This window comes from Spermophilus citellus (genome assembly GCF_964194105.1).
Source record: "Spermophilus citellus genome assembly, chromosome: 7".
In the NCBI taxonomy this organism is placed as follows: domain Eukaryota; kingdom Metazoa; phylum Chordata; class Mammalia; order Rodentia; family Sciuridae; genus Spermophilus; species Spermophilus citellus.
This window is the reverse complement of record NC_138188.1, coordinates 112,231,760-112,256,956: the sequence shown is the minus strand read 5'-3', so window position 1 is coordinate 112,256,956 and position 25,197 is coordinate 112,231,760. Positions and strand designations below refer to the sequence as shown.

General features: G+C 34.4%; 1 protein-coding gene across 2 annotated transcripts; it reads right to left on the bottom strand.

Annotated features, from left to right (window-relative positions):
• PPP1R2 (protein phosphatase 1 regulatory inhibitor subunit 2) lies at positions 1-24,788 on the bottom strand. Of its 2 annotated transcripts, XR_014023162.1 has the most exons (7): positions 24,357-24,788; positions 14,572-14,679; positions 11,093-11,170; positions 10,389-10,483; positions 4,630-4,794; positions 4,020-4,084; positions 1-2,958 (listed from the first exon to the last, which is right to left on the bottom strand). XR_014023162.1 is itself a non-coding variant. In XM_081302920.1 (6 exons), the coding sequence occupies exons 1-6, from the start codon at positions 24,476-24,478 to the stop codon at positions 2,912-2,914; spliced, it is 615 nt and encodes a 204-aa protein (XP_081159046.1). In that variant the 5' UTR covers positions 24,479-24,787; the 3' UTR covers positions 1-2,911. The 2 variants fall into 2 exon arrangements, 1 of the variants encoding a protein (XP_081159046.1); XM_081302920.1 differs by lacking the exon at positions 4,020-4,084 and having other exon boundaries at positions 24,357-24,787.
• Between the last annotated feature and the right edge of the window lie 409 nt (positions 24,789-25,197).

Below are 25,197 nucleotides of genomic sequence, written 5' to 3'. Positions count from 1 at the left end.
TCAAATCAATAATCCAAATAAAGTTTATTTGTAAGGTACAATTTTTAAAATGAATTTTCTATAGTTAAAAAAAAAAAAAAAACATTGTTAAAGACCATGAAAATTTAGTTACATCTGGATTTGAACCTTGTCACTTAGCAGGTGTGAGACAGTGAAAAATGAGTAACTTGGCCAGGAGCATTTTCCTTACTTATAAACAGGTAAGAATGAATGCCTGCTTTGCATGGTAGTTTTAAGGATTAGATAGGGACCTAGTACTATGTTATGTTAGGTAAGTGCAAATAATAATAGGTTCTCAATAAATGGTAGTTCTTGTTATCAATTCTACAACAACTAAACAAACTACTGAGCCACAAGAGAGTCCAAGGTCTACTTGATTAGTGGAATATGATCTTGAGATAGTTGGCTAGTAAAATAAAATCCACACACAGTATATGACACTGTATAATACGTGTAGTACATACTAACTGAAAGTGAACAATATGAACAAAATGAAAGTTTAGGAGGAAAATGGCATTTTGTTTTAATCTTCATCTGATTCTTATTTTAACAATCACGTTATACCACTAAGTCTTAGATTTAAAAAAAACATTTTCCCCACCACGTGGTCCTGGGATTTAACACAGAGGCACTCAATCAGTGAGCTACATTACAGGCCATTTTTATTTTGAGACAGGGTCTTGATAAGTTGCTGGGATGTTAAGTAGCACCCACTTTAAGAAACCATTTCTGAACTTTGAAAAATGAATAAACACACTAGTTGATACTAAAGAGTTTAGCAGAAGAAATAAGGCTGAGAGTAGAATCTACCTTGGCTAAAACTAAATACAGATTACTTTCTAAGCTTTACTTTTTAAAAAATTTAATTTTTTGCGCAATATGGGGGAATCAGACCCAGGGCCTCATACATGCCAGAAAGGTACCCCTGAGCTATACTCTCAAGTCCACAAAGTTTCATTTTTTGCTTATCCAATACCAGGTCAATTAGGAACTCATAATTTGACAAAAACATTCTTATTAGTAGTGTTTGACTATCTAAAATCTTACCAACCATGCTATCTGGCAAGTCTTACTCCTCTGAGATAATTATCTACTCTCTGAAACTAGAAATAAGTTTTAAGTTTCAATAAATAGTTTGTAGGAAAAAAAAAAGAATCAGTTGTTAAAAAGTCTTAATTTTTCTTCATTGTACAGCAGCTAATTCTAGGAGTATGTGAATACTTTCTAAGAACTGAAAAAGAGGAAGCCAAAAACAGAGGTCTGGGTGTATGAACATGTGTACACACTTGTGTATAGACTAAACACAAAACAGAGATAAACATTGTTTTGCTGATAAATCAGTGGTATTACTAAGCTAAAATGATTAAAATACCACACTATATTTCAGAGGAACTTTGATTAGATTCCATGACATTCAAAATAATAAGCACATTCTTCTAACAGCAAAGAATCCTCCCACTTTTTATTTACTTCAACATACGGATATTTCCATAAACCTGCAAGTGGAAGATAAGCTGTTCAATAAAAGCCATTTCATATATATATATATAATACAGAAATTATTTTAAAAGTCTATTCAGATAATGGATTCTTTTGGTACTAACAAAAAATTAAGATACAAATAATTGACTAGAAATGAAACCCATTAAATCAAGATACACAAGAACTGCACTTCATTTCAGAACCAAACAAAAACCAAATAATTCCTACTGTGTTAGAAGAATAAAGTACATTTTTCATAGTATACATTATCATATTCCCTTGAATCAGGAACTATTTAAAAATTTTTAAATAAAAAATGTTCAGGCTTAATTCTGTCTGTACATTCAGGAACAATTATATCACTGGTTACATACAATTCTCTCATCATGCAAAAAAGCCTCAATTGTTTTCTAATGTCTAATTAAGTCAAATGAACTAATAATAGCAATTTAATTACCACACTGTAAATAAGAGGTGTAGAAACTGAGCAGTTGAATTTTATTTCCTGCCTATAGCATTGTTGCTACTCAATTGATTTTCTTCATCTATCAGAAAAACTATTAAACACTAATGGCCAAAATGAGAATGTCATTATTGTAGCAACTTTGTGATCCTTACAATTGTATGCGTATGTGTAGAAAGGAGGAGAAAATGAAAGCAGAAAGTTAAGACAGGTATGTAAAGGGAATACTGATGACTATAATTATATTTATTGGAAAAAAAAAACTGATCTGGTCTGCTTAGTGTACCAAAACAAGCAGTTAGAGCAGACATTAGTGCAAGTTTAACCTGATAGTTTATTTGTCAAAAAAAGCTAGTTCTGAGGAGAAAAAATTCAATCTTTTCCTTGTAAACACAAAGAAACTCAACAGGAATTTTAAAGAGAGTAGGCCAGAATATGCATCAATAATACTTATAAACTTTCTCAAACAGAAAAATCAAGTTGAAGACAAATGTTAAAATATCTTTCAGCCTGAATATATATCAGCCTATATATCTTCTTGTTCCAATCAACTTTTGTTAAAAATAAACAAAAAACCCAACAAACTTTTTATAAGAGGTATCACATCTAGTAGTGATGAAAATAAATTAGTCCCCCTCCCCCACAAAGACGCTGTTTAACCTCTAAAGCATAAAAAGCTCTACAATATCTTATACAAATTAACCAGTGTTCTTACAAAACTAAAGCAGTTTAGGACTGATGACATTACACTGTATTTGTGGTGAAGTACGAGGCACAAGAATATATGCATTAATTAGGCATTTTCAGTCTAATCAGTCTCTAAGGTTATCATTTAATTCTTGGCAATATATAATAACTGGTATGCATTTTGGTACTTAAGTCATGAATTGTGGAGAACAAGAAGTAGTGTATTATAGTAAAAGGGTTTGTATTTGACAAACAACTGCAATGTTGAACAAATCTCTTCTATGAATTTTGTGATTTGTTTTGCTGTTGGTCATTTGTAGTAGATCCTGCAAAGATAAAGGGAAAAAAAGTCAACATAATTTGCTGCATATTGCTAATCCTGGAACTATTTGAGCTTAAGCTCCGTTCCACTGTTATGGATAAAAAGCAAACATAAAAACCTGTAGGCCTAATTAGACTGATGTGAAAAAATCTTTATGCACCCCTTAATATTCTAAAGGGCATATCAGGAATATGTATATATTTGGTGATAGGACAAACAGGTTTCAGATTGAACAGTTCTGTGTGTAAATTTCAGTGGAAAGTTTATGATAACACATGCGTGAGGCCCTGGATTCAATCCCCATCATCACAACGAAGAAAAAAATAAAGGTAAAATGGGAAACAAAGACCCCAGGGCAATTAGGAGTTAGGAAAGCAAAAAGTAGGTAATATATTTTTAAAAAGGAAGAGAGATATGTAACAAATACTCCTTAAGATGACATCTGTTCAAGTTAAACATAAGTTAAACAGACTATAGCATATACAATGGAAATGAAATGCTATATGAATCATACCAAAAGGCTAAGCATAATGTGGATAACAAAAAATATTGTAATCCTGACACTATAATAAGACAGTGACTCATCAGGCTGTATCATAGAATTACTCATATTTAATACTGTGCTCACCCAAACAATATAATAATTGTTTACTTTCCTGTAACTTAACTATCTTAGGCACCACAAATAAAATAATTTACACTACTGAAAAGCAGTAGTTTGTGAATACAAAGTGTAGGTAGTAGGTATCAAAAAACTTCACTGATGGTGTAGAATATTCACCTTTGTTAAATACCAGGATAACCGATGATCAAAAATAGGGTCTGTGGGTGTAGTACAGTGGTACAGCACTTGCCCAGCATGTGCAAGGCTCTAAATGCCCAGCTTTCCTGGCAAGGCTCTTCCCCTGTGAGTAATGGAGTCAGCCACCTGTGGATGAGATCTCTGAAACCATGAGCCCCAAATAATTTTTTCTCCTCTATGATGTTTTGTTGGATATTTAGGTCATTGCAATGCAAAAGCTGACTAAAACAGCCAGTCATGGTGGCACACAGCTATAATCTCACCATTCCAGGAGGCTGAGGCAGGAGTATTCCAAGTTCAAGGCCGGCCTCAGCAATTTAATGAGACACTGTTTCAAAACAAAAAAATAAAAAGGACTGAGGATGTTGGGCATGGTAGCACATGCCTGTAATCTCAGCAATTTGGGAGAGTGAGGCAAATTTGATCACAAGTTTGAGTCCAGCCTCAGAAACCTAGCAAGGCCCTATCTCAAAATTAAAACAAAACAAAACAAAACAAAATAAAAGGACTGGGGAGATAGCTCAATCCCCAGTACTGGAGCCCGGGGGTGGGGATAGGGAGGACTAGATAGATAGACAGACAGATAGAGATATATATTATATATTTTTATATAAGATAAATATTCTTGTACAAAGCCAAGTAAACTATAAGAAAAAATAGACATACATTGTAACACGTGCTCTTAAATCAACTCTAGGCATAAAATTTTCTTTTGAAATTGGCCACAAGATTAAAATTTTAGAAACACTGGCATAATAATAAAGCCAATCAGCAAAATTTTCGGAGGGTTTTGATAAGTATAAAGCCAAATAAAGTATATTATCTTAGTCACAGAGAATCACAAGCCTCAGTGATATTTTTAAAACATCTGACCTTGATTTGATTCTTCAATATTCATGCTTTCTCCATCTGCAGTCTCTAACATTTCTTCATCTTCATCGTCATGTAGATCTTTTGAAATTAGTTGTCTAGCTAATTTAATATTCAGTCCTTCATTGTAGTGAAGCTTCCTCTTCATTTCAAATTGTCGCTTTTTTTCTAAAACATACAAGAAGGAAAAAAAAAAAAAGCTTACAAAGTCTTGACTCAAGGATTTGCCCAAGCCCATTTTCCAAGTAAAGTTTTACTGGAACACAGTCATGTTCACTTGGTTTTGTCATGTTTAAGGCTGCTTTTGTGCTAAATGGCAATATTGAATCATTTAAGAGACCATAAAACTTAAAAAATCTAAAATACTTACTATCGGTGTACTTCATGGAAAAAATTTATCACCTCTGCTTTAAAATGGTTCAAACACATCTCAATGGAAGAACAGGAATAAGACAGAGCCATTGCAAATTGTTTGTAAAAAAAAAAAATGTGAAGATACAGGAAAATTTTCTAGCAAGAACTGAAAGGGCAAAGAGCAAGCTAGGACACCATATGTTATGTTATGGAGAGAGAGAGAGAGAGAGAGAGAGAGAGAGGGGGAGAGAGAGAGAGAGAGAGAGAGAGAGAGAGAGAGAGAGAGAGAGAGAGAGAGAGAGAGAGAAGAGAGAGAAGAGAAGAGAGAGGAGAGAGAGAAGAGAGATGTATGAAGCCTTATACATATACAGAGAAAATAAAACTCAATGATTAATAGTGGTTATTTCTGGGTCAAGGAACTATGAATAGTTGTAGTATTTTCATGATTTCTATCTTTGTAACTAAGAAAAAATTTCTTTAAAAAAATCCTTATTATCTGTTAAGAAACTGCCATGATTCTAGTGTTCACCACAGAAACAAAGTTAGCAGCAACTCAACACAACTGGTAAGCCTCTTACTAATTGCACTTTAAAAGGATTCTTTACTGCTGTGTGCCAGTGAGCCCAGATTTTTAAATTTCTAAGACCAATAATAAAAATGAAAAAGGGGGTCAGTATGAAACTGCCAATTGTTTACCAATGAAAATAATATCACCACTATAAAGATGTCATTGAATTATTGCTGGTCACAGTGGCACAGACCTGTAATTCCAGTTTTACTGCTGAAGTAGAAGGATCCCAAGTTTGAGGACATCCTTGTCAACTTAGCAAGACACTGTCTCAAAGTAAAAAAAAAAAAAAAAAAGGGATAAAAATGTAACTCAATGGTAAAGTACCCCTATGTTCACATCTCAGAACTGAGGGGCAGGGAGAGATTTCATTGAATTATTTTAATTTCAAAAAAGACATAGAGACATCACTCAGAATAAAGGTATTCAAAATACTTTCTTATTGTCCTGTAATTCCTTTTCCTTGCCTCCACAGAAAACAGAAATGAACCACTAACAACATTTTAAAACTCCAGACTTTTCTCTAAATACATATTTTGTAAAAATGAATTATATACTAAGTAAGTCAATTTTTAAAGTCTGTTTTTCATTTATTATATCAGGATGATTATATAGCCTAATATTCCCAGGACAGTCTCATATTAACTTTTAATTAGTGTTTTTCAAACTATATTATGCATCTTTAGTAAACTACAATCAACATTTAAAAAGACGAAATAAAACAAGATAAATTGAAATGTTATCACATAAAGCACAGTAAATTTGTGCAAATTTTACTTTTGTAATTTTATGTGTACAGATATAAATGGATATTGGTAAAAATACAAATGGCCAAATCATTTTTCAACTCACTGATAGGATGTAGGTAACCCATTTCTCCACATTCATATTAAAAGAGAAACTGTCATACTGCCAACTGTTTACCAATGAAAATAATATCACCACTGTAAAGATTTCATTGAATTATTGCTTTTCTCCAGCAGTGGGGATGAAATTCAGGGCAAGGAAAGAAAGGTACCACAATGTTATCTATCTGTGGTACTGGGGTGCTTTACCACAGACCCACATCCCCAGTCTTTTTCATTTTTTGAGACAGTGTTTTGCTAAGTTGCTGAAGCTGGCCTGGAATTTGGGATCCTTCTGCATTGGCCTCCTGAGTTTTGAGATTACAGGTATGGGCCACAATGGCTGGTGATGAGCTGTTTTAATTTGTAGTTTCTTATTTCTAGGACTTGATATTACAATATTTTTCTCTTTGTGAATTATATTTCTATTGTTTAAGAAAATATTTTTTTTTAGGTCTATAAGATAGTGAACTTGGTTTTTTTTTTGGGGGGGGGTGCGTATCGGGGATTGAATCCAGGGGGTTTAACCACTGAGCCACAACCCCAACCTTTTCTTATATTTTATTTAGAGACAGGGTCTTACTAAATTGCTTTAGGGCTTCCTGCCTTAGCCTCCCAAGTTGCTGGGATTATAGGTATGTAACACTGTGCCTGGCTTAAACTTGGTTTTGTTTGTTATAAATTTGGAATATTCAAGATTTATTATATCATTTAAAAATATAAAAATATTTATTTCATAGAAAGCTGCTAATATAAATGACCTCAATCTTCTTTGAATATATATTATACACACATGTGTGTGTATTTTTCACTACTAGCAATTGAAGCCAGTGTGGTGTTTTACAACCCTAAGCTACTTTCCTAGCCCTTTTTTAAAAATTTGAGATAGTATCTCACTAAGTTGCCCAGGCTGGCTTTGAATTTGCAATCCTCCTGCCTCAGCCTCCCAAGTTGCTTATTATAGGTGCATGCCCCCACACCTGGCTTCTCTGAATATTAGTATTTATATTTGTAATCTTTATATGGCAGAGCAACATAATGCAAAGAGTAAATGAACATTTGAGTTTCAGAACTAGTTCTAATAATAGTCAATTTATATGAACTCAATAAGTGAATTATGCTTTTTATCTACTTTTACTTTTTATGGGGATTATCTAGATAAGTTATTAAAAGTTAACATTTACTAAGCACTTATAATATGCCGGGATCAGTGGTAAGTGCTTTAAATGCTTTATTTCATTTGCCACCAACAACTCTAGAATTAAACTTTTTTTTTTTGAGATGGAGGTCTCACTGTGCTGCCCAGACTCCAGGGTAGCTGGCACTTCAGGTAAGCACCACAACACATTTAACTCTAAAACAAGTATTCTTATGGCTCTCATTTTAGAAATAAGAAACCAAGGCTGGTCACAGTGGCACACAAATGGAATCCCTGTGACAAGGTGAAGTAGTAGAATAGCAAGTTCAAGGGTAGCCTCAGCAACTTAGTGAAACCCTGTCTCAAAAAAATTAAAAAGGGCTGGGGATGTAGCTCAGTGATTAAGTGCTTCTGGGTTAAATACATAGTAACAACAACAACAACAAAACAACCCCCCAAACCAAAACTAAACTAAACTGAGGCTCAGAGAAATTAAGCAAATCAGCCAAATGGCATATCTGGAGCACAAACATAGGCTTGTCAGACTCCACAGTCAATAATCTTAATTGCTGTGCTATCAATTACAAGATAATCTAAGAATCTATCAATAAGCAATGATTTTTTTTTCAGACATGTAACTGTTTAAAGTGAAAGACCAGTGCTTGATTTGATACTACATGTACTAATATTGGGATGACTAAAAAAAAGAGGAAAAATTAAAAAGTGGGAAAAAAATTCCCTATATAATTTATTAACTCTTATCAGTGGGACCTGAAATTATGAAATTAGTCAAATGGCACCCCCTAGAGGCTTCCTCATGTAACTACAACTTGAGGAAACATCCCTAATTACCAAGATCATCCAAACTCTTCAATATATGTTAAAAAAAAAATTCCCTGTTTTTTGAAAAATAATGAGGAACCAAACCTAGAATTAATTTCTATTTGAAATCCCATTTCAAAGGCTTTTTTGGGTATATTTTGAAAAAACAAATCAGGAAGACATTCAGAAGAGATAAGTGAAAATTTCTCTTTTGAATAAATATTAGGTTCACACCATCAAAGTTTCATTGAATTGGCAATATTCTGAAGATAAAAAGAATAGCAAATTATACTTAAGTATACATGACAAAGATTCTGATAACTAGCAAATATTTGGAGTCAATTCTAATGTTTCTAAATTTACTTATAGTACAGTAGTCCCCACATTGTAAAGTTTCAATTATTTTGAGAGCATGTGTATGTTTTTTCTTTTCTTTTTTTAATCTTTCACCATATACATTTAGTTTTCTTTCTTTTTTTTTTTTTTTTTTTGGTAGTGCCAGAGATCAAACTTGGGGTCTCATGCATTTTAGGCACGTGCTCTACTACTGAGCTACATCCCCCCAGTCCTTTGTTTTTCCTTTAAGAAAAACTGAAAATAAACCGTATATCATCATTCCTCAGTATTTGAGGGTTTGGTGCCAGGATCCCCTACAGACACCAAAATCTTCAGATGCTCAAGTCACTTATATAAAATGGCATAGTACTTACATATAACTTCCCCACATCCTGTATAATTTAAATCATCTCTAGATTACTTAAAATACCTGATATAATGTAAATGCTATGTAAATAGTTAATACAATATTGTTTGTTACAGTGAGGAAAAAAAATCTGTATGTGATCAGTACAGACTTTTTTTTTTCCAAATATTTTTCAATCCATGGTTGGTTAAATCTACTGATATAGAATCTGTATCTATGAAGGGTCAACTGTATACAATTTATTAATTATTGGGAAGACTATACATTTACACGTTCACAAAGTATAAAAAGTTAACAAGGTAAAATATATTCCTTCTTTCCCCACCTCCACAGATAGTCACTATCAGTTGTAAAAACAGAAATTGGGAGTAGGCAGCAATGCCTTAACTGTGTAAATACTGTACGGACTATAAGAGCATCTTCCATTCCTGTTTAAAAAAAATGGCTGTTTCCATCTCCTTGGTCAAATATGACAATGCTGCTCTTTTTTTTTTTTAAGTGGTACTGGGGATTGAACACAGGGGTGCTCTACCACTGAGCTACATTCCCTGCTGTTTTTATATTTTATTTTGAGGCAGGGTCTTGCTAAATTGCCTAGCCTGGACTCAACTGGGATTACAGGTGTGCACTACTGCACCTGTCTCTCTCTTTGTTTTATGGGCCCTATATAGATATTCACTCTACACTGATCATCTTGGCACATTTGATAAAATGTACCACTATCTTAAAACAGAAAAAGAATGAGCAAGAAGGAAATGAGCATTAGTTATCTACTTCAAGATCATTCAAACACTCAATGACTGAGAGCATTACAATTCTACACAGGCTGTACTGGAGGTTGAACCCAGGGGCACTTTAGCTTGGAGCTACATCCTTTCTAAAAGATTTTAATTTTTTAAAATTCTGAGACGGATTCTTGCTAAGTTTTTGAGGGTCTCACTGAATTGCTGAGGCTAGCCTCAAACTTACAATCCTACTGCTTCAGACTCCTCAGTCCCTGGGATTACATGCATGTACTACTATTCCTGGCAGCATTAATTTAACATGTATTCACAATGTACCAGACACTAAAAAGTACAAAGAAAGGAATACTTACAATGGCTGTAAAGATGACAAAAAATGTCTCCGGAATATTTTAAATGGGGGGAGGGGACATTATATAATAAACGCACATTGGTAGAATGTGAATTATAAAAATACTGCTTTCCATTTTCTTACCATTCACTTCCCAAAAATGAAAACTATTTTCCAATCTTCCAAATAATTTTCTTTTTCTTTATTTTTGCAAAAATTATAAGCTTCATGCTGAAAGCAGAAAAGGAAATAAATTACCTTGTTCTTCAGGTGTGAGTTCACTATCCTCCTCTCCACTGCTTTCGTGTTCCCGAGACTGATACTTTGGTTCTGAGCCTTCAGCAGCAGATAATCTATATAACAATCATTTACAAAGAAGTTAAGACTGTGATATCCTTATATTATTTGTCTTAATCAACTTTTGAGACTCATGAAAACATCTGAAGATCATTAATATACTAGCTATAACCTGATACAGAAAATGAAAAGCAAATGAGTAAAACTGGTTGCAGAAACTAATAAGCAAAAGGAACAGTGGGATGGGTACAAAAAAATCAGTGATAGAAAAGGAAGAGAGCTTTTAGGAATTAGCTAAAAATTAAAACTCAGATAACATAATATTGAAAAAACAAAAAAATCCACAGGAAATAAGACACATTTCAACATGTTCAGTTTAGGTACTCTAATCTTCCTGCCATCTGCATACATTTATTTTAATCAAGAAATGAGATTATAACAGTTGGTATGAAAAATCTAGATAAGGACTGGGGATGTTCCTCAGTGGCACAACATATGCTTAGCATACGTGACCCTGGGTTTAATTCCCCAGAACTGCTCCCCTCACCCTCTGAATCCACAAAAATTAGATAAACTTAAGCTTTTATATTTATAGAAGTAAAGCAAGGTAAAATATAACTTTGTACAATTAAAAACTATGTAAGTGAAGGTGCTTTACTACTTACTTCTTAGCTAAGACATCTGGAGACATGGCTTCAGTGGTTTCTGAATCACTATATGCATCTTCATCCTCACCTATCATACTAGAATGACAAGCATGCTGTAATTAGCACGTGAAATTATTTTTCCGCTAGAAAAAGAAGAAAACATAACCCTACCAACTTAATTAAAATATCAATATATTCACTACTCCGTTATCAAATTTTTGAGACTTAAGTTTATAGTGTTTCCACATAAATATTTCAAAGTATAGCATTGACTGGGGATGTAGCTAAGTGGTAGAGTGCTTGCCTAGTAAGCATGAGGTCCTGGGTTCAATCCCTGACACCTAGGGAAACAAAAAACAAAAAACAAAAAACCAAACTCCCCCACCCCAAACAAAAACTCTAAAAGTACAGCACCAATTAAAAAAAAAAAAAAAAAACTGATTAAAAAAACAACCATAAAAAAATAAATTCAAAAACTCAAATCATTTGATAAAATTATGAAGTTTCAATTATTACATCCAACAGGATAAAAGGAATAATGAAAGTAAACTTCTGTCTGGTTTTAGAATATGTATTTACACATAACCATTATGTTATGGGGCTGGGGTTGTGGCTCAGTGGTATAAAGCTTGCCTACCATGTATGAGGCCCTGGGTTCAACTCTCTGAACTGCATATAAATAAATAAATTAAATAAAGGACCACCAACATTTAAAAAAATACACACACACACACCAAGACACATGATCTATGCAGACATAAGACTAGGTAAAATAACAAAATTAGATATTAAACACCTAATTCAGGAAGTTTGAAAGCTATTTTAATTTTCTCATTCTATTATCTAGGAAAAAATATACCTCATGTCCCTGCAAAAATGGGCATCCTTGGGGCTGGAGTAGTAGCTTAATGGTGGAGCACTTGCCTAGCATTTGTGAGGCACTGGGTTTGATCCTCAGCACCACATAAAATAAATAAAAATAAAGGTTTTGTGAAAAAATTCTTTTTTTTTAAATTTTTTTTTAGTTATACATGGACATGATATCTTTATTTTGTTTATTTATTTTTATGTGGTGCTGAGGATCGAACCCAGTGCCTCACATGTATGAGGCGAGCACTCTACCACTGAGCCACAATCCCAGTCTCCTGTGAAAAAAAATTCTTAAAAAAAAAAAAAAAGGCATCCTTAATTCTCAAGCCATTGAATATATATGAAGCAAAACTCAATTATATATATATATACAAAAACTGCTGGTTTATACATTCTCTGGTTAAGGAGAGAAGTGCTATAATTTAGATGATCTTTTTTTTTTTTTTTAACCAAGGGAAGATGAATTAAGCTCATCTACATTACTAAATTTAATTAAGCAGAGTAGAGTAAAATTATACATAATTAGTCGATTTATAGATATGTTCTACAAGAAAATTCTAGATTATATTATAAAATTTACAGATAGATTTTGTGTGTTATATGCATATAAAAACAATAACTTTTTGTATACTAAACATTTGAGTGAGATTCTTAGGTAGTATAACATACTCTTTCTATAAAAAGTATCTTCTTTTAAATATAATGCTTAAAAATGCCATCTGCAGTGGTGCCTACTTGTAATCCCAGTGACTCCAGAGGCTGAAGGCAGAAGGATCATAATTTCAAGTCCAGCCTCGGCAAGTTAGTGAGACTCTGGCTTAAAAAAAAAAAAAAAAAAGAAAAGAAAAGGCCAGGGATATATACAGTTCAGTGTAAAATGCCCTTGTGTTTGATCCCCAGTACCAAACCAAAAAAAAAAAAAAAAAAAAAAAAAGAAAAAAAAAAAAAACCCAAAACAAAAACAAAAACACTTAAAAAGAAATGGAAGACTGGTTGTAACTCAGGGTTGACTGCCAAACTAGCATATGTGAGGCACTGGGTTTGATTCTCATCACCACATATAAATAAACAAAGATCCATCAACAACTAAAAAAAAAATTTAAAAAAAAAAAAGAAAAGAAATACAATTCATGAAAGGAATGGTAAAACTAAGCAATGAACTGATAAAAGCTGTGAATATGTATATGAATACAGCTTCAATTACTTAGGGATCAACCAACCTTTCAGCAACTCTTAGAATAAAGTTATGGGTAAGGCAAAATGAAACAATGTCAAATATCCCATTCATTTAAATCCATCAGATATGAATGAGCAAAAAAATAATGGATACATTTTTTTTTTCTTAAATCATGTCCAATCTGAATTATTTTAGGACAATTATCTCCAACTAACACAGGTAAGTAAGGCATGGCTACACCATGTTTACTGAGAACAAAGAAAGCCCTGATTTTGGAATTTGGTTCAGTAAAATATGTTTTAAGGTATATACCTATAATTAGAAGGTATGAACTTTTTCATGTCTTTCTTCAAATTTTATTAGTATTAAGCATCATTATTTGTAACTACCTTCATTATTTCTCCTTATTCTTGTCTCATTCTTTAACATCTTGTTTTGTTAGTATCAAATTATCCTCTAAAGTTTTCATCCATTGGTTTAAAATACCATATTTTTTATCTCTATTTTAATGGTGACTTATGAATTTATGTTGTTTTATTTCAATGACAAATTATTTTAGTCCTAGAAATCTTTTATTTTTCAACCAAATTAGGGCATAATCTTATTTACTTATTAAACTTATTTAGAATATCCATCTTCTCATGCTTTTTTGTTTTCTTATTGGATACTGCAGCACAACATCATTTACTAATTCATTAAAAAAACTAAAAAAATTCTGAGACTCAAAAATGCCAAAAAATCACAGTGTAATTATATGAACTAATAGAGTAGGTAAGCTCAAAAAAAAAAAAAAAAAAAAAAAAAAAAAAAAAAAAGAATGTGAGCTAAGTGTAGTAGGTCTATAATTTTAGCTCTATTCATCGGGTGGCTAGGACAGGAGGATCCCAAGTTCAAGGCCAGTCTCAGGAACTTAGCAAGACCTGGTCTCAAAAAAGGCAGGGGAACAGAGGTGACTGGGGATATAGCTCAGTATAAATCATCCAATCTCCTCTATGGGTAAGGGAGCAGTGGGGTGCATGAGAACATGAAAGAGTAGTAATGAGGTAGTGATAACCATCTGTTGGTTCAGTGTGTTAGGAAAGAGTTACCATCTATGCAGTTATTTTCTGCAAAGCAACAGAATAAGTTTCTACTTTCTACTTGGGAAGCAAATAAACCCAAATATCATCTTCCTTTCAAGAAAGATAAAGCTCACTAATCTATGTGCATCACTAACAACTAATAACCACTAAGGTACAACAAATACATGTTTACTATTAATGTACAAAATGGCATTCAGAATTTTAAAATGATACAAACTATTAATAAAAAAATTATGCAACTGTTTTATTAATTAGTGTAGTAATAAATATGAAATAAAATACAAATTCAAATCAGCTGTTATCTAAAAACTGCAATCAATTTAAGATGGAAATAAGTTTAAGAAGGAATATTGACTGTGTAACATTACCTGTGGTAAGGAGTGCTTGGTTCATCTATTTTCATTAAACCATAGTCTTTGTCTGCTGGATGATATGTTGCCAAGATGTTCATTTCATCCCACTTCTGGGATTTTTTACTAAAATAAAGACAAAAAGAATGCTCAGTATCCATATATTATAAACAAAGTATTCAGAATATATATAAGGCATTCAAAATACTATCACATGCTTAGTCTTTATCTGGCTTGTAGAATTAAAAATAATAAAAATCCAGGATTGATGAATCACATTAGTTACATATTTTTGATTTACTACATATCAATAACTAATTTAAAAAACATAACAAATATTTTCTTGGCATAATTTCTTTGGGGATATCTATTACAAATGAGAACATAAAACTACAGAGAAAACCTCATCAAATTCTAAATCAAAATCTATACTAAGTTAAAATTGAGAATAAAATTATAGCTTAATCTGCCTTTAATCTAGAAAACTAGGATTTACTTAAGGGAAACAGAAATGCTTTAGGAATAACTGATAATATCCATTCAATAAAGTGTTTATGCAACTACTAAAGTGCTTAATAATTAAATGCCTTAATTATAAATTCTTATCCACCCATTAAAAAGGTCCTCAAAAGTCTAGTCAACATTATTTTTTTTACATTATACAGTTTGTGAATTTTGTTATATAATTGAAAATAAAACTAATTTAAAAGAAAATCAATGTAAAATTTTAAACACTGAGTCAAATCACCATTTCTGCATTTGGTCCAAATTGAATAGATTTTACTTTACATATTTTTGATTTCCCAAATCTTGAAGAATGATGTACTTTTTTTTTTAATGACTATCTTTTTTTTTTAATATTTATTTATTTTAGTTCTCGGCGGGCGAACACAACATCTTTGTTTGTATGTGGTGCTGAGGTTCGAACCCAGGCCACACGCATGCCAGGCGAGCGCACTACCACTTGAGCCACATCCCCAGCCCAAGAATGATGTACTTAATACCATATTACCTTCTTCATGTTCTCAAATGGGTTTCCCAAGTCATTTCAACAATTACACATCCACTTCTAGCAGGTAAGTGTGACTTTTTGTTTTCTTGCTTTCTACCCCAAGACTCAGCGTCCACATTTCAGACTAAGAATATTTTTTTATTGCAGTAAAAATATACATAATGTACAGTTCACCATTTCAACCATTTTAAATGCAATCCTGTGGCATGAAGCATATTCACACTGTTGCACAATCATCACCACCATCCTCCTCCAAAAACTTTTTCATCTTCCCCAACTGTAACTCTACAGTTGAATACTAACTCCCCATATTTCCCTTTTGCCCAGCTCCTGGCAACCACCATCTTACTTTCTGTTGTTACGAATTTGACTACTCTAGGTATCTCACTTCACTGAAATCATACAGAATTTGTCTTTTTGTAAAGGCACTTAACATAATGTCTAAAAGGTTCATCTATGTTCTAGCTTGAGTTAGAATCTTTTTTAAAGCTGAATAACATTTCAGTGCAGCCAAACTAAGCACTTTTGATTATGCTTCAAGTCTTAATTACCCTTCATTTTCTCAATAGGCAAAAGTTGGCCCAGATATTCCCCAGGTGATCCAAACTACAACTCCCGTTTTTCTCCAAAAATCAATGTCAGAAATTGCCTAGTTTTTTCACTTTGAAATGGTCAAAACCTTCAAAGCTTGTAAGAAAAATTTAAGACACATGAGTTGTCATTTTTAAGCAGAGAAATAACATTTTAAATGCTGTGGTATTCATTCAGCATAGAACTCACAGGGATATCCACTCCATTCACCTGAATTTTCAACTAACCAATTTAAGTGTCACAAATACCCAAAGAGAGTCACTTGACTGAACTAGACTGAGTAAAAAGGATCTTGCTTTAATAACACTGATTTCCACAGATGCCTAGGATTCTATCCCAGTAATAACTGGTATTGTGGCAGAAAACAAACTCAACTAGGAGACAGACACTTAAGGTTTAAATTTCAGTTATCCTTCACTAGTCCTGTGACTATAGACAAGTTCAGTAAACATTCTCTCTTGGGTTATGTTTACATAGACATTATAATAAGAGGGGAGTTTAGTTTCTTATGACTTAGAATTGTTGAGAGAATCAACTGAAATGATGTCTATAAAATCAAATTATAAAAGTACCATGCAAAAATAAGGAGCTTTTATGATTTTAAAATGAAATCTTGGGTTAAGAATCCTGAACAAAGCCAAGTGAGATGGAACACACCTCTGATCTTGGTGACTCAGGAGACTGAGATACAGGTATCCAAAGTTCAACGCAAGCCTCAGCAACTTAGGGAGGAGAATGTCTAAATAAAAAGTAAAAAGGGCCGGGGATGTAGTTCAGTGGTGGAGCATCCCTGGGTCCAATCACCAGGAGAGCAAAAAAGAATCCTGAAACAAGGTCTTCCTTAGCACAGTAGAAGATGGGTTCAGATATGGCATCCTGAAAAGAAGTTTCAACTGCGCTTGAAATGATTTAGACTTAAGGCCTGCCACAGAATGAGCACTTTTAAAAAGCAATCTGCTTTCCATTTCCAATTAAATCTAGTTTTAGAAATTTAATTTTGGTAAATATTTCTATCACCTACAAATTTTTGACTTAGAAAGCCAGTTATCAGGTTTGCAATATCCTAAGATTTAAGATAAGAGAAATAAAATAGTCAAGGGTATTCTGATTCACAGGATAATGAAAAAAAATCTTAAAAAAAAAATCTGGGTATTGGGAATCAAACCCAGGGCTTCATAAGGCTAGAGAAGCACTCTACTACTTTTTGAGAGAGGTCTTGCTAAATTGCCTAGGCTGGTCTCACACTTATGATCCTCATACCCCACCCACCTGAGTTGCTGGAATTACAGGCCTGTGCCACTGCACCTGGCCAAGTACAAGTTTTAAGAGTAGATTTTGTGAAAGAAACAATCCAATTAATAAGGAAAGCTCATGTTGTAACTAAATGTTCCCTCCTAATAAATATTTCCTACTAAAGATGTGAAGGAAAACTAGGATATCTCCATTTGCATTATGGGCAAACAGGCAAAACTACAGTGTAGGGATGTGTATTTAGATAATTATCAGAACTAAGTCAGAATGATTATTTCTATTCAGGGAAAGGAGAAGACTGAAATGGCAGGGACATTTCTGAGTTAATAGAAACATTTCATTTCTTGATCAGAATGGTAGCTACAAAGGTGATTGCTTTTTATTAATTTCTTTTATTTTTATTTTTTTTTAGCTGTAGTTGGACACAATACCTTTATTTTATTTATTTTTTTTTTATGTGGTGCTGAGGATTGAACCCAGTGCCTCGCATATTTTAGGTGAGAACTCTACCACAACCCCATTTTCTTAAGCTTTAACTTTACATTTAATATGCTTTTCTGGATGCGTATTACAAGAATGCATTTTAAAAATAAACTTAAATGACCGTGTTGGGTGCTTCCTAATCTCAACATAAAACAAGTTATTCCTAAATGGTAAATGAATTAAAAACGACAATTTTTCATCATTATTTAAGATACAAAAAGAATGAAGATGGACCACTAGTGAGGGGAAGAGACATTATTAACACCTTATAAATCTGTTTTGCAAGATAATGACAGGAGAAAAAGAACTACAGGACACAGTAGAAATTGTCTTTTCTTAAAATTAAGACTAAAATTTAATAAGTACAATCCATGCACCCTAAGCCATTAATAGTTTCCTTTTTTACTTTTTCTTCAGTACTGGGGTTTGAATCCAAGGGTGCTCCATCACTGTGCTACACACTCAGCCCTTTTTATTGCTTTTTGAGAGAGAGTCCTCCCATGCTGCCCAGGCTGGTCTTAAACTCTTGATCCCCTGCTGCAGCTGGGATTATAAGCATCTGCCAACATACCTGGCTAGTTTTTAACCTTCTTAATGATTGAATAATAGTAAAACACTTAAAAAACCTAGGTAAATAACATAATAAAACACTTTTATTATAATGTAATAAAATACCAAATTTAGATATTTAAATTGAATCCAAGATTTTCCTATTTAAAACAAGGCAAAAATGGGCATATCTACATGTATTCTATTCACTGATTATTTTAGGACAATTTGCTAGGATAGTGTTTCTGGGTTAAAATTTATCAAGGGCTTTGTGGTATAGCTCTATGCTGCTACACAGCCTTTTTTTTTTTTTTTTTTTGCGGGGTGGGGTGGTGGTGGTGGTGGTGGTGGTTGTGGTACTGGGGAGTACTCAATCCTGGGCCCTGGGAGCACTCAATCACTGAGCTACCAGCAGATTCTTGTTATGTACCAGACTGGAGACTCAAGTGATGCTCCTGCCACAGACTCCCAAGTAGCTGGGACTCATGTATCATGTACCCAGCTTTCTAAACAGCTTTTAACAGAGAAGACTATTTGTGAAGTCCCTAATAATCACTAAAACATTGCTAGGGCTGAGCATCTGTGGGTTTGTTTTTACACTTCAGCAAGTATAAAATAGTATTTAAAAGCTGTTTTGTATTTCTTTGCTCATTATCTAATAAATAGTATGACAAATGCTTATTTTGCTTTCCTTATGTGAATTGTTTATATCTTTTGACTATCTATTGGTAATTTTCTCCTGTAAATTTGAGTGAATTCTGTAGATTCACATAAATAACCACATTATATATATAACCCAAATTTTCCCCAGCCTGTCATTTATTACTTTCCACTGTAAATGAAAATTAAATTTTTATATATTCAAAGTAACATTCAACCTGTGCATTTCCTTAGCATAAGAGAAAAAGAAATCCTTAGAATTGTTCTTATCCAAAAAAGATAATCATCTTACAAAAACAAGCATTTTAAATAAGGGTCTAAAACAAAAAGTTCCAGCCAGGCACTGATGGTGGTGTATGCCTATAATCCCACTGGGGAGGGTGAGGCAGGAGGATCTCAATTCAAGGCCAGCCTAGCAAGTTAGTGAGGCCCTAGGCAACATAGGGAGACCCCCGTCTCAAAATAAAACATAAAAAAAAAAAAAAAAGCAAGCCTGGGGATGTGGTTTGCATTCCCTGGGTTCAATTCCCAGATCCAACAACAACAACAACAAAACACAAAAGAAAACAAAACAAAAGGCTCAAAAAATGCTAGGAATTTTTTAGGTGGAAAATTAGTGAAAAAAAGAAACCACGGGGTATGGAAATTAGCACCCCTAAAGTTTTGGTAGAAACTGTGGAGAAACAAAACTCAAGGAGCAAACCTGAGTTTAATCCCAATACCATAATGAAATGTATGACCTCTTTGGATATCTCTGCAGACAAAAATAGGGGAACCACCACTTATATGGCAGCTCTGCGGTGATGGTGAAAGTACCTGCTGGTTTCAGTTTCCTCCCTCCCCCTTGGATAACTGGTTTTCCTACAGCCTAAATCTGGTCCTGAAAAAGTCACCATTTTTTATTTTGTTAGCTAATGAGATGGCATCTCAAAGTACTTGTACTTCTTGTCACTTAATAGTTCTATCATTGAAATGGAATGGCGAATTTTGCTTCAAGGTGTTAAACCTCTAATTGCACATTTCAATAAATGTTTTTCTTTTAATAAAGATTCAACATAGGTTGGCAAAGCACATGACTTTGAAGCTTGATACCACTACTGAACAATTAAAGTAAGACATACAACAATAAAAACTATCACGAGAGAGCAAAAAGTAACTTTTGGAAAACAAACTTTGTTTTACTCAACAAAGCTTTGGATATAATATTCCATGTCCCTTTAATAGGCAGAAAGACGAAGTTGGAGCATGCTTATATCTTACATTATATCAAAGAAAATCCAAGCATAAATTTTTCAAGCTGAATTTGCCTATATTATCTAAGACTACTGTAGAAGTCAGATTGAACAGAGTAGCAAATTCCAAAAGAGATAATGTAAAAACAACCTGAAATGTGGGGAAAATTAGAGTTCTAAATTTCTATTATTCTTAACTAACAGAGTAATAGAGTAACAGTTTAGGGTTAAACACTTTAAATTTATTGAGTGGCAGACAAGATCTGAACCCAAGCAATCTGGTTCTTGATTAAGCACTAAACTATAATACTTTTCACATGACAGGCATTAGTAACATTTAACATCATATTTTCATAACTCAAAATGAACATTTTCACAATTTAGTTTCTGAAAAATAATACATCTTAAAATGGATGGCATCTTATAATCATAACTGGCAATAATTTTTCTTTCTTGATGGTATATCTTAGAATCAATGGTATCTTATTTTCAACAAGATACACATACTAAGTCTGTCAGGTTAGACCTTCACAAGTTGTGTACTACATTTGAGATATCTTGATATCAAAGAATAGGAATTCCACAATCATAGGACAGTGGTGTTCGAACTAGTTGAAGTACAACTGTGCTATGGTGTACTGAGATTTATCTTTGCCTAATTATGTGGATTTATGGATCCTGTTTGGTTTTAATTAACCCTCAAAAAAATGGTACCAGGTAAATGGAACCTGAAGAAACTACTCACTGAAACTAAAAAGAACTACTGAAAAATATAAAGAGAACTATAAGAAAACAACAGCACTGAGTAAACTAAAAAGCCCACTACTGATGGCTTGATTAGTTCTAACTAGAACTGTATCAAAAATTAAAAAATGCTTAAGTCTATTTTAGATATGAACCTCAACTTTATAGACCTCTTTATGTGTATATTGAACCTTGAAAGTTATGAGTTGTTATTACACATATGTGTATATGAATTATGAACATATATATTTGAAGTGTTTTAATTTTTTCCCTTTAAAAAAATCTCTTGGTAATAAATCTCTTTATAATAGAGGAAAGAGATGAAATAATTGCATTTTACACAGTAAAGGCACCAACAGAAGGTAGGGTTCCTCCTCATTATTTGTGCATTCTCTATGTGGGAATTCACTTACTTGCTCAAATTTATTTGCAATCCCAAAACTAGTATTGGAGGTGCCTTAGTGGTTGCTCACAAACACAAGCAGACTAAAAAATCTTGGGGTTGTTCACTGTACATATTCCCAGTTGAAGCCAAAGGCAATGCCTGGACTTCTTCTTTCAGCTTTTGGACTGTAAAAGTATCTTTTTCATGGTCTATTTAGTACCATGGGGTTTTTGTTTTGTTGTTTTGCAGTACTGGGAACTAAAACCAGGGGCGCTCTACATTTTTAGCCCTTTTTATTTTGAATTGGGGTTGTGCTAAGTGGACCTGGCCTCAGCCTCTCAAGTTGCTGGAATTACACAAGTGTGTACCAACACACCAGCTAGCACCATGTTTTTGTATTTTTATTGGTGAATGGTTACCAAGAACAAAGTTCTGGCTAGTGTTCCTAAGAACAAAGCTGTCACGTGACTTGGTAGATAAACTTTTTTCAGGTAAGAGTACTACTGGCCATGAATTTAAGGCTAATGAATCAATATGTTAAATAAGATGTCCTTAAATAGAAACACACAGAAAACAAGGTTATATATTGATCAGTTGATGAAAATGAGACTAGAGGCTTGTAGAAACCAAATCCCGCATTTCCCCTGGCAGTAAGGGTTTGGTATTTACTAATTTAGCACCTATGAGGACTTTACAGAACATAATTATTGCAAGTAATGATAATCAACTTAGATTCTTGCCTTATACTCTTTGATCATTTTCACATAGATCATTGCATTATCTTTATGAGCATCTTAATTTTTAAATGCATTGTAAATTGCAAGAGCTATTTATTTTCAGTTCTTTTTATACAAGACGGGGAATGTTAGAATCCTATGTGAAGGAACATAAACACTATAGAAAGTTCAAATGTGTTCAACTTTATTTTTATTGTTTCTGTTCAAAGCAGCACTCATAAAGTTACTAATATTGCTTGCAATGAGCTGTAACATAAATAATAATGTAGTATTACTAATATAATTAGTTTCTGTGCTTTACAGTCATATAACACTGATCATGAAAGAGCTCATTTCCTTTGCCACCTGAAACTAAACATTATGAACCTCAATGAATTAGGGCTTCGTAGGTCCCTTTGAAAACAAGGATATAACCCTCCACTAGTCAAGTCAGTCCCTCACCTTGCAAAAATCCCTTTTAAGTGAGTCTGCCTCGCCAAAAGTGACTACAGAAGAAGCGATTGTACCTTGTTGAGTCAGTGTAGTATAGTAAAAACCTGGATCTAAATGCCAGTCAATTACAGAGGCTAACCCTAGAGTGGGGGTCATGGGTTAGAGCAGATCAAACTTGAGATAGAGAAGGAAATAAAAGTTAAGAATAAGATACATGATAGCTGGACAATATGAAGCTCACATTGAATAACAGCTAAATAACATAAAAGCCAGTGAGAATCATATTCCTGCTGCTGAATACTCTTCTTAAGCCTGCATTGGGGGTGTTGTGTAGTTATTTTATTTATTTTTTAATTATCTTGGTCTTCCTGCTCTAGTTATGTCCTATGGTCTAATGAGATTCTGTTCTTAATCTCATGATCTCTCTAACCATGACACCCTCAATCTCATTTAAAGCAGTTTCTCCAAATAAAGGCTGGAAAACTTTCTGAGGGAAATAAAATTCAAGTGTCCAAAGGAGTGTGCATGTAAAGGGGAGTTAATGTCCCTTCTGATCTTAAAAGGCCACCATTTTAAATTACACTGTTAGTACTTTCTTCAAGGTAACACAAATCCCCATAAATATTTGCCTCCATAAAATAATAGTTCCTTTTATGGTCCTAAATTAGATCATTCCTACAGGAATGCCCTAGTTTTAATATTCTAAGATTTCATAAACATCCTTATTTTAGCTTTATGAGTAACATTTCAATAACTTTCTTAGGCCTTATTTCCAGAATGCAGAGTCCTTATAGTTCCAATATCCTATAACATCCATGATCTCTTACACTTCTAACCCAGGAGTATATTTTATACTATAGATACTACACTGCAACATCTTTTTTTTCATTGAGCATTGTACCTTAGATATCGTTCTCTGTACACAAAATGCTTCTCATTCTTTTTTTTTTAAAAGGCTAGCATAATGTTCCATTATACAAATGCACCATAATTAATATTTCACCAGCTCTTACTAATGGACCTTGGGTTGTTGCCAGTTATTTACATTACACACGCTACTTAGAGTGACTATCTCAACTTGCTCTTCTCTGAACTGCTCTGAACTTGGTACCTCTTAATAGGAACAAAAACTAGAAAGAACCCAAAATCTAGTTGCAGATGCATAAATATTTATCAATAAATAACTTTCCATTAAACACAGATCAAAGACTTGGAAAATTTTGGTTTCTTTTACTGTAGAGATAATGACAAACCAGGAACTCAGTGAGAGTGGCACGAAGCTTAATGGGCAAACCGTCTTTTCTTTTGAGAAGTGTAACAGCTTGACCCTAGATCCTAAAGGTAAAATACACTTTTCCTATGGAAAAATTTTAGATGCCTCCGAGATCAAGTTAAGAAATAATAAAAGCTTAAGAGGTGAAGCTTTGAAATTTGGATTAGATTCTCTAATGCTGCCAACTGTGGAAAGTTCAAAGGTTATGTTTGTTTAAAAATACTACATATACACATATACTTTAAAAAATGAAACGAACAATAAATGCCACAGCTCCTGCCTTCTCTGGAATCACCCCACCCGGCGCGGGCCGGAGGAGCAAAGCCGGGCGGCGCCGCATCCGCTCAGCCTCTCCCGCCGGCAAAGCACGGGTCCGGGTCGGTAAAGGCGGCGTCGTCGGCACTCGCCCGCCCGGGAAGGAGGGGCTTCCCTGACCGTCCCTTCCGGCTCTCACCTCAGCTCCTCTTCAACGCTCCGGTGGGGCTGCTCGGCCGAGGCCACCACCGATGAAGTCGTAGACGTCTTGTTCTTCAGGATCCCCTTGATGGGCCGGTGCGAGGCCGTCGAGGCCGCCATTACCGGTCTTTCCGGGTGTCGGCTCAGGGTCGCTGCTGGCGTGCGGTCCGGGAAGAGAAGGTCGGGCGCTAGCAGAGACTCGCCAGACAGCCGCGAAGCCCGTTTAGGGCTAACGCGGCCGCACCCGCTGTCGCAGAAAAGACTACCAGCGTCGCTGTCAAGACACAACGACCCCAACGCCCCAGCCAACGCCGCGCGGCTGGTGACTCCGCCGCCGGCACTTCACCTACCGACTGCGGAGAGAGGCCGGCCTACTGCCCCAGCCGGGGAGCGACGCCGAAGCCGAGCGGGCCCGCCCTCTCGCGATATCTAGGGAGGGGGCGTGGCAAGAACAAAGCCGGCTTCCTAGCCCCGCCCACTCTGCGCTGCGGCTCTGCGCACCTCACCCCAGCGAAGTGCTAGGAGTTGAAGAGGATCTTAGAAGAGGTTCCCGGCTTGCTTCTGTAGACTTTCACGTCTCTCAAGCAGCCTCTCTCCTACTACTAGCCGTATTGTTATTTCTTTTGTATGTCGGAAAACTGAAACTCAGAAGTGACCTTACTCCCCAAAGACATTAGCTGACTTTCAAAGAAATGTCTCCTTTTCCTATTCAATCCTTAGGAAAGCTTAACTCCCTATTGTAAAATCATTGAATATCAGCGTTGGAATAGTCCTTAAAGACCTATTATGAAATCATAGGATATTGCCTTTATGAAATCGAAGAATTTGGAATACCCTAA

Excerpts from the sequence above, each read along its gene's own strand:
- PPP1R2 (XM_081302920.1), bottom strand. The coding sequence starts at position 24,478 with ATGGCGGCCTCGACGGCCTCGCACCGGCCCATCAAGGGGATCCTGAAG. Across the intron at positions 14,680-24,356 it reads AGCGTTGAAGAGGAGCTGAG|TAAAAAATCCCAGAAGTGGG; the intron begins GTGAGAGCCGGA and ends TCTTTATTTTAG. Across the intron at positions 2,959-4,629 it reads TATTGAAGAATCAAATCAAG|GATCTACTACAAATGACCAA; the intron begins GTCAGATGTTTT and ends TTATCTTTGCAG.